Below are 9982 nucleotides of genomic sequence, written 5' to 3' on the forward strand. Positions count from 1 at the left end.
GTTATTACAAAATTTAACAATCAAGTCCTATTAAGTATTCACTTGCAATAATAAAATTATCTCTCCTCTATAAAAGATTCACTGAGTAGGCCAGGCACAGTGGCTCATGCCTGTACCCAGCACTTCGGGAGGCCACGGCGGGTGGATCACCTGAGGTCAGGAGTTCGAGACCAACCTGGCCAACATGGTGAAACCCCATCTCTATTAAAAACACAAAAATTAGCCGGGTGTGGTGGCACATGCCTGTAATTCCAGTTACTCAGGAGGCTGAGGCAAGAGAATCGCTTGATCCCAGGAGGCGGAGGTTGCAGTGAGCTGAGATCGCACCACTGCACTCCAGCCTGGGCCGACAGAGTGACAGAGCGAAACTCCGTCTCAATAAAACAAAACCAAAACTTCCTTTCCAACTTAAACCCAGCAGAATGGCTCCCGCAAAGAAGGGTGGCGAGAAGAAAAAGGGCCCTTCTACTGTCAACAAGGTGGTGACCCAAGAATACACCATCGACATCTACAAGCGCATCCATGGAGTGGGCTTCAAGAAGCGAGCTCCTCAGGCACTCAAAGAGATTTGGAAATTTGCCATGAAGGAGATGGGAACTCCAGATAGACGCACTGATACCAGGCTCAACAAAGCTGTCTGGGCCAAAGGAATAAGGAATGTCCTATACGGAATCCATGTGTGATTGTCCAGAAAACGTAATGAGAGTGAAGATTCACCAGATAAGCTCTATACTTTGGTTACCTATGTACCTGTTACCACTTTCAAAAATCTACAGTCAGTGTGGATGAGAACTAATCACTGATCATCAAACACATCAAATAAAGTTATAAAATAGCAAAAAAAAAAAAAAAAAGATTCACTGAGTAGTGGGAATTAGCAATGATTGATATGTTTACATCTTTGCCACGGTAAATGAGCACATTTTATCTTGAAACACAGCTTTTTAAACTTGTGTTTATGTCCCTCCTACTCCAAGTACCTTGGCAGATTTAATTTGGGCTGAGATTGAACTCCCCTCAGTTGGAATCTGTGGTTAGTGACCACAAATTCCTAAGAAATGGAGATTCCCAGTAGAAGTATCTGTCTAAATTATTCTCTCCCCAGTGACCATTGTGGAGACTAGGTTTAGACAAACTAAACATGGCTTCAAATCAACTCCAGCTCCAGAGACAAGAAACACTGGATCTTTGACCAACATACCCAGGAATATCCTGGATAGGAATGCTGTCAGCCTCATGCTTGTTTCATTATGGTGGCAAAATTGTCACCACAGTTCCAGATATCACATCTAGGTTAAAGTTTCCTACTTTATTTATTTATTTTTGAGACAGGGTCTCATTCTGTCATGTAGGCTGGAGTGCACTGGTCAATCATGGCTCATCGTGTCCTCGACCTCCCAGGCTCAGGCAATCCTCCCACCTCAGCCTCCTGAGTAGCTGGAACTACAGGCATGCACCATCACACCTGGCTAATTTTAAAAAAAATTATTTTTATTTTTATTTATTATTTTATTTATTTATTTTTTGAGACAGGGTTTCACTACTTTGCCCAGGCCGACCTCAAACTCCTGGGCTCAAGTGATCCACCTTCCTTGGCCTCTCTAAGTGCTGGGATTACAGTCTTGAGCCACCACACCTGGCCGTTTTCTACTTTATTTAAGAAACACTCTTCTTTCCCAAAATCCCTCTTGCAGACTTTCCTTGACATCTCATTGTCAGAACTGGGTCACGTGGGTCACTCCCAGGTATAAATATGGCTGAGAAAGTATCCGACTTTCTATTCTGTATTGCAGGAGTCAACAAACTGTCTCCATAACTTCCAAGATAATAAATAACTTTGGCATTGCAGGCTTTTTGGTCTCTGTTAAAACTAATCTCTGCCATTATAGTGCAAAAGCAGCCATGGATAATATATAAATGAACAAATGTGACTGTATTCCAATAAAATTTCATTTAGGGATACTGAATTTTGAATTTCATATGATTTTCATAAAATACTCTTCTTCTTTTGATCTTTCTTCAACCATTTAAAAATATGAAAACCATTCTTAGGTCACAGCTATACAAAAGTTAGCAGCCTACTGGATTTGGGCCATGGTGTGCCAGCCCTGACTCCATGTGTGAGAGGAGTGTAGGAATGGCTTTGGCAGGTCCATCCACTGTACTGCCGCATACAGCCTCTGTGCCTCGAATGTGGGATGTTGGAAAGTGATGACAAGCTCAATCTATCAGACCCACTTTAATTTTCCTGAGAGCCACAAGAAAAGCCTGCTTCTAAATTATGTTCTTTATCATGAGCAAATTAAAGTTTACCAAATACCTTTAACACTGAAAATCTGTATTCCTGGGCCAAGAGGCCTAATGTATTTTACATATTTTGTTTTAAGTTGTCTTATAGTGCTTGCAAAACTAGATCAGATTTGACCTGAGAAAACTCTAGAACACAGTCTAGTACTGTAACCAGAAAATTGGCACTGTAACATAGACATTTGCATACTTGCTGAAGGTCTGTTTGCATAAGCTTTATGAAAATTCAGAGATGAAAATACCCTAGATATATTTATTCAGAGACAGGGTCTCCCAGTGTTGCCCAGGCTGGAGTACAGTGGCATGATCATAGCTCACTGAAGCCTTGAACCCCTGGGCTTGAGAAATCCTCCTGCTTCAGCCTCTGGAGTAGCTGAGGCTACAGACACATACCACCACACCTGCCTACTTTTTAAAAATTTTTGTAGAGACAGGGTCTGGCTATGTTGCTCAAGCTGGTCTCAAACTCCTGGCCTCGAGCAATCTTCCCTTCCTGGCTTCCCTAAGGACTGGGATTACAGGTGTGAACCACCACACCTGGGCCTAAATACTATTTAAAACAGGAGAGTGATATATTAGATATGTTGATCTATGATTATTCTTTCTGAAAATATCTTTAAAATGTTACCTGTTCATTTACTTAGAAACGTCTTGTTTTTGAACTTGACAGTTAATTTTATAATTATAATGTGTGTGTGTATAGATGTATAAGTATATATAAACATATATTATATATAAGCTATATATGCATATATAATTATAATAAAATAACATTATAAATATACTAATATGTATATATGCTTAATAGGACACTCTTCTCCTTAAAAAAAAAATTGAGTTACATGCTGAAAAGTCTAGGGATTTAGGCACGGATCCAGATACTCAAATGCTATCATCAGGGCCGGGCAGTGGCTCACACCTGTAATTCCAGCACTTTGGGAAGCTGAGGCAGGCGGATCACCTGAGGTCAGGAGTTCAAGACCAGTCTGGTCAAAATGGTGAAAGCCCATTTCTACTAAAAATACAAAAAATTAGCCAAGTGTAGTGGCACACACCTGTAATCTCAGCTACTCGGGAGGCTGAGGCAGGAGAATCGCTTGAACCCAGGAGGCAGAGGTTTCAGTGAGCTGAGATCATGCCATTGCACTCCAGCCTGGGTGATGAGCAAAACTCAGTCCCCAAAAAACCAAAAATAAAAAAAAAAACAAATGCTATCATCAGAATGCAGTCAGCACCGTCTCTCCTCTCCTGTCTCCACTGTGTGGATTTCACTTTTAGACTCCTTTTGTGGTGGTGAGATGGCTACCAGCAGCTGCAGGCACATATCCCACCAGGTCAGCATTCTTTGGGGAAGAATAGCTTTTATTTTCCCTAGGACTGGGTCTCAATGAACTGACTTATCCATCTATGAACCATCAGTACGGTCAAGAGGTTGGAATATGCTGATTGCCCTGGCCTACGCTGTGCGGTTGAGAGTGCTCCCAAGAGCTAGGGGTATGATGCGGATGGCTGGTTTGTCTGAACTATGTAGACTGAGTATAGAAAATGAGGGGCTCCCCGGCCGGGCATGGTGGCTCACGCCTGTAATCCCAGCACTTTGGGAGGCCGAGGTGGGTGGATCACAAGGTCAGGAGATCGAGACCATCCTGGCTAACATGGTGAAAGCCCATCTCTACTAACAATACAAAAAATTAGCCGGGCGTGGTGGTGGGCACTTGCAGTCCCAGCTACTTGGGAGGCTGAGGCAGGAGAATGGCGTGAACCCGGGAGGCGGAGCTTGCAGTGAGCCGAGACCGCCCCACTGCACTCCAGCCTGGACGACAGAGCGAGACCCCATCTCAAAAAAAAAAAGAAAAGAAAAGAAAATAAGGGGTTCCCCAAAGGAAAGTCAGGGTGAAACGATTCTGGAAAAACAAAACAACTGACTGTCTCCTACAATAACATTTACATTTGACTTTTAACAAAGGAGTCGGGAAGAGAATACGGAGTCGGAGAGAAAATGAATGGGGAGGGAGAAAATCATGGGAATGTAAAGAAAACATTTTTCAGTACGTTGGACAAGGTCAGTGCTTCATAATCTTGGTAATGTATCGGAAAAATCTAGGTAGTTAAAAAAAGAAAAGATTTCTGCACTGTATCCCAGACTGAGTGAATCAACATCTCTGAGAGTGGCATCTGGGATTCAGTAAATATTTTAATCACCCGAAGCAATCAAAATGTGGCTTATCCATAGACTCACTTTGGGAGCCATTGAACAGGGTTGCATGAAAGCACAGGCTCAGCTGCAAAACAACCTCGAATTACAGAGGCCTGACCAAGAAGCTGATTTCTTTCTTACCTAATAGTCTGGAGGCAAATGGTCCAGGATGATGGGTGGCTCTGCTTCGTGTGTTCATTTAGAGACCCAAGTCCTTTCCACCCTGCTGTTCACCAGCCCCTAGGGTGTTGTCTTTGTTGAGCTGAAGCTGGCTGCTACCACATCCACATTGCAGCCCACGGGGAAAACAGAAGGAAAGGGCCAGAGAAGCACTGAGTTGTATGTTAAGGCCAAGGCTCAGAAGTGGCACACACCACTTCCACTGATTATATTGGTCTAAACTTAGCCACATGGCAGCAAGCTGCAAGAAAGCTGGAAAGTGTAGTCTTTCTCTCACCTAAGACATAAAAATTTTTGCCTTGACTCTCTAAATACACACACAAACACACACACACGCACACACACACAGGTAGGTGGGCATATGCTGAGCTAAAATTAGACACCTAAAGGTTACACATTCATTACTTTCAGTTAAACATCATAAATTGAGTGTGCCTGCATTAATATTTATTCCTTCCTGAAACTCCAGTAAATAAAGGAATAAAAATGGTCAAAAGTAAGAAAATCCCAAAGAGAACAGGAGATGAGTAAGAGGAGAAAGTGATGTCAACACTATTTTGTAAAATGGAAAACAGACGGACAAGTGGAATCTGACCTGGCAGAGCAGAACAGAAACTTAATGCCAGAGAGAATTGAAAGGGAAAGTCCTATAAGGAGTAAGCTGATTCCCACTGCAGAACCTGGGAGGAGCTGAGCTGTGGAAGGCACCACCTACCTCTGAAGGTTGAGGGTGGGGGGAAAGTCCAGAGAGAGGAATGGGAAGTCCCTTGAAGTAGCAGTCAGGCTCTCAGATTTCCTGCTCTAATTCCTGGAGCATAGTCACCCCCTACCTGGACAGGCACCAGAGCTTTGCTCTTGGAAATTTTAGGGAAACTCTGAGCTCTGGGACACCAGGCTCAACCAAGGGGATGGGGGTGGTGAAGTGCCCTTAAAGCAGATTCAGTGGAACTTCCTATTAGATGGTAAATTCCTTAGTCCCCTTCCCACACTAGGTTCCCATGATCCTAGGCAGCCACTTTTATATTCCTCCAACGGGAGACTGGCAAGTTCCTCTCTGGGGAAACTGACCAACAGAAGAGGGAAGACCTGCCAGGTTCCAATTTATGTAGGTCCCCATCTGCCACACCATAGTGAAGCCCACCAACAGTCTATTCACACAGAGCTGCCACTCAGCTTTTAGTGACAGTAATGGACATCCAGGAATCACCAGACATTTCAAGAAAGGCTTCAACAGGAGAGAATATACCAAACAAGGAACATGGGAGAGATGAAGATAGCAGGGGAAAACTTCAGAAAATGGTCATTGATATTTTTGGAAAGGTAAGAGAAAATTTTACAACAGTAAAACAAGAACAGAATGCAATGTAAAAAGGAACATTTATTTAAAAAAGAAAGTGACATAACTAGATGGAGATGATGGGTGGAGGAGAAAAATAGGTGCAAGAATGCGAGGGAGTCAAATCCTCCTGTTGCATGGGAGAGTGCTAACAGATGAGATCTAAAATTAAAAAGTGAAGAAGCAGCAGTTTAAGCATGCAATGTAGACATACAGAAAAAGCAAAAGGAGTTGAAAATTACTGACTCTGGAAGCAGGATTGGAAGGTGAGGCAGAAGACTGCTGGTTTTCATTATAAGCTAGGACTGTTTGATTGATTAATCCATGCCCATGATGACATTAAAATATATTTTAATATTTTTATTGGTTTTAATATTGACATTTTATACTTTAACAAAAAAATACTACTTCATATTTTAAAGCTATCTTCCAACAAGATGTTAATATATAAATGTAGTAGAAGCCTCTATATGACGTGATCAGTGTGAGAGTACCATCGAAGCACTAGGGCAAAAAGGCAATTTAAAGGAAACTCTTGGACTTAAAACCTGAGACATTTGAAAGAATCCCGGAACTTTCATGGGGGAAAGTGGGAATTCCTATTTTAAGAAATCTGAGCAAACTGTTATAGGCCAAGCTGCCAAATGTCTGCAGAGGGTTGGCAGGTGTTGTAGAAACTGCAGATCCTCTGGTTTTTAAAATTTTGTTTATATACTTGAATAATAGGAAGTCAGTTTGTTTGGATAATATCCGGAAATGAGACTTTTTAAGTTATAACAGAAATACTTTGCATAGCTTTAGTCAAACACTAGTAATTGACTCCTCAGAAAACCCCCTCCCATCCCCCTGGCTGGTGTCCCATTAAACGAGTTGGATACTTGCTTTCTCTGTCTTCCTCTCAGCCAAGAATGCCCATGTGACCTAGTTTTGGCCAATGAGCTATAAGGGAGTCTGCTTTGGGGCTTCTAGATGTTTCCTCCTACCTGATGGGAGGTTAGTGCACAAGGAGAAAGATTCTGCATCCTGCTTTTGAACAGTGTGATGATGTCATTTTGGAGCTGTCTGTGGTCATCTTAGCAAACCATGAGGGCAATTCCAAAGGAGTTACGAAGACTCCATACAAAATCCTGGCATCAATATATCTCAAACAAACACCAGTAACTAATTTAGGTCTCCCTGTTATGCAAGAGCAATATAGCCAAGATCAATCTGGTTTTCTGATGTTCGCAACCAAAAGCATCCCTACTCTCACCATTGGTCTGAATATGCCATTGGGTTATTTTTACAAATGATATCGTGGTCTCAGTGATTAGGCAATATTGAGCGAAGGGAGGTAAAATGATTTACTCACGTCAATGTGATCATTCCATTCAATTCATACTTTTGTAAGAAAGTTTATAATGGAGCCCTTGAAGAGGTATGCCTTGACGCACAGATGTTGCAAGTGCGATGAATTTTTGACCTCTCAATCCTGGGGGTTACAAAGAGAGGACTGGAGTGACAGGAGTCTCTAGGGCTACCAGAGTCCCAGACCAGTGAAAACTCCCTCTGGGCCTCTTTACCTGTTTACCCAAATCACTGTGCAAATCTAATCCTTTCCTCCAGTGCTGTCAAGTCAAATGTGCCAGGAAGCCATACTCTGGGATTTACTCATGGCATTTATGTGCATTCTCTCTCTTAGTTTTCACAGGAGCATTCTGAAGTTATTATTAATCTCATCTTCCAAATGCAGAAATTGAGATTTAAATCTCAGCGCCCCAATTCGTACAGCCATTTGGTAGCAGAGTCAGAATTTGGAACTAGGGCTCCAGACTCACCCTCCTGCTGCAGAGAATAAGCATCCTTATTATTCCCAGCTCCCCATTCTCATTGTACACTTTCCTCTGAGCATACCTGACAATGGTCGACTTTCATTGCTGAGAGGGGGTGGCGGGAGGAGGAAGCGAATGGGGTGATGTGATGTAAGCCAGGAGAATGAGGGTGGCTCAGCCAGCTCAAATCTCTTTGTTCATGGTTTGTGAAGATGTGACAAGACCAGAGAAGCCAGAACAGAAGATAGAGGCCACATTGTTCTGCTGGCCTGGGGCCGAATGTACTTCCTCACCATGTGTTTCTTTAGCCTCCTGAACTTTGCTCGATGGCATTGTACTGGCCACTGTGCCAGCTGCTCAGGGTGGGAAAAAGAAGGAAGAGTTTGCGTGGGAGCAAGCTGGACTATGTCCCAGCGTATGTGGCATTTCTGCTTGTTTCTTTAACTTCTAGAGCTGTTTGTCTGAGACTTTCAGCCCTGGGGCTACTGCTGGTCAGAATGTTTTATTTCCACTTGTGAACCAGGATGGTGGGGATCTGGAAGAGAACTAGAGGCATCTGGGGACCAGACGGTTAGTCCAGCCTTCTCCAGAACGAATGCATTTCCCCAAATCACAAAACCAGTTAGTGACAGAGGCAAGAAAGGGATGAAATTCTCCCCCAAGGTAGTAGAGCTGGCTCAGGGAGAGTCCAGTTTGGGAGCCACTTCCTGGATGTGTGACCCTGGCCAGGAAACTTCTCTCCAAGCTGGAGGTTCTCCATCTGTAAAGTAGGGATTATAAAAGTGCCTTTTCTGTAGGAATGAAAGAAGTAGTTGAGGTTATTCATGTAAATAGCAAACTCTACTGCCTGAGCACACAGAATGTGCTGAAATGTTTGGTTTCTATTATTACTGATTCCTAGACAGCTTCTCTCTGTTCAGTTCTGCAGCTCTTTAGTGTGCTAATAGCTAACTGTGAGGATCACAACAGAAAGTGTTGCATTCATCAAAACACAGTTAGAGCTGGGCTAAGTAACTCATATCTGTAATCCCAGCGCATTGGGAGGCTGGGATTATAGGTGTGAGCTACTCAGCTCAGGTCTAAGGAGTTCAAGACTGTCTCTACTAAAAATACAAAAATCAGCCAGGCATGGTGGCGTGTGCCTGCAATCCCAGCTACTCGGGAAGCTGAGGCAGGAGAATCACTTGAACCTGGAAGGTGGAGGTTGCAGTGAGCCGAGATAGTCCCACTGCACTCCAGCCTGGGTGACAGTGAGACTCTGTCTCAAAAAAAAAAAAAAAAAAGTAAAAGAAAAAGAAATAGAAATAGAAAAAGACCAGCCTGGGCAACACAGAGAGACTCTATCTCTATAAAAAATTGCTGGGCATGTGTGTGTGTGTGTGTCTGTGGTTCCAGCTACTCATGAGGCTGAGGCAGGAGGATCACTTGAGCCCAGATGCCTGAGGCTGCAGGGAGTTGTGGCCATACCTCTGTACTCCAGTCTGGGTCACAGAGTGAGATCCTGTCTTAAAACAAACAAATAAAAAACGAAAACCAAAACCAAAAAACCCCCTCACTTTACTGTATGTTAGTTATAACTTAATAAAATTGAATTTTGTTTTATGTTGAAGTATTTATTCTATCACAAACCATCAAGCCTCATTAAAAACATGTAACGCTATCATTTCAGCAGATCCTTACACAATTATAGCTGCAACTTAAACCATGACAGCAAAAGGTATCAGTTTAGAGGGAACTGAATTTTTTAAAGTGTTTTAACATTAGTCTAAGTGTAGGTGTAATGGATGTCAACTTGAGTGCAGTTATAGATATTTGCCCAGAGTATTGCTTAAGGCTTCTAAAAATCTCAGTATCCAATTTAAAAAATGTGCCTTGTGGTGAAACAATGATTGTTCGGGGGGCTTTAAGGAAATTGTTTATTTTTCCCTCGAAGTTTATATGCTTTTCCTTGCCCGAAGATTTGAACAGTTTTTAATGAACTCCAGACTTTATTTCTCTAAAGCTTTGTAAAGTCAGAATACATTTTCCTGCTTTCCCCTTCACCCAAGCAGAGGTGACCTGGCTCCTCGGGAACCTGGTGTCAGTGGTAGCTGTCTCATGTGGCATCAAGATCTACCCTACATTATAATGATCTGTGAACATGTCTTATTT

General features: G+C 42.7%; 1 protein-coding gene across 1 annotated transcript; it reads left to right on the plus strand.

Moving 5' to 3' along the window:
* The first annotated feature begins 422 nt into the window (after positions 1 to 422).
* LOC112132408 (large ribosomal subunit protein eL31-like) lies at positions 423 to 775 on the plus strand. The gene has a single exon (XM_063712644.1). The coding sequence runs from the start codon at positions 423 to 425 to the stop codon at positions 681 to 683; it is 261 nt and encodes an 86-aa protein (XP_063568714.1). The 3' UTR covers positions 684 to 775.
* The last annotated feature ends 9207 nt before the right edge of the window (positions 776 to 9982 follow it).

This window comes from Pongo abelii, chromosome 11, assembly GCF_028885655.2.
Source record: "Pongo abelii isolate AG06213 chromosome 11, NHGRI_mPonAbe1-v2.0_pri, whole genome shotgun sequence".
Lineage (NCBI taxonomy): Eukaryota > Metazoa > Chordata > Mammalia > Primates > Hominidae > Pongo > Pongo abelii.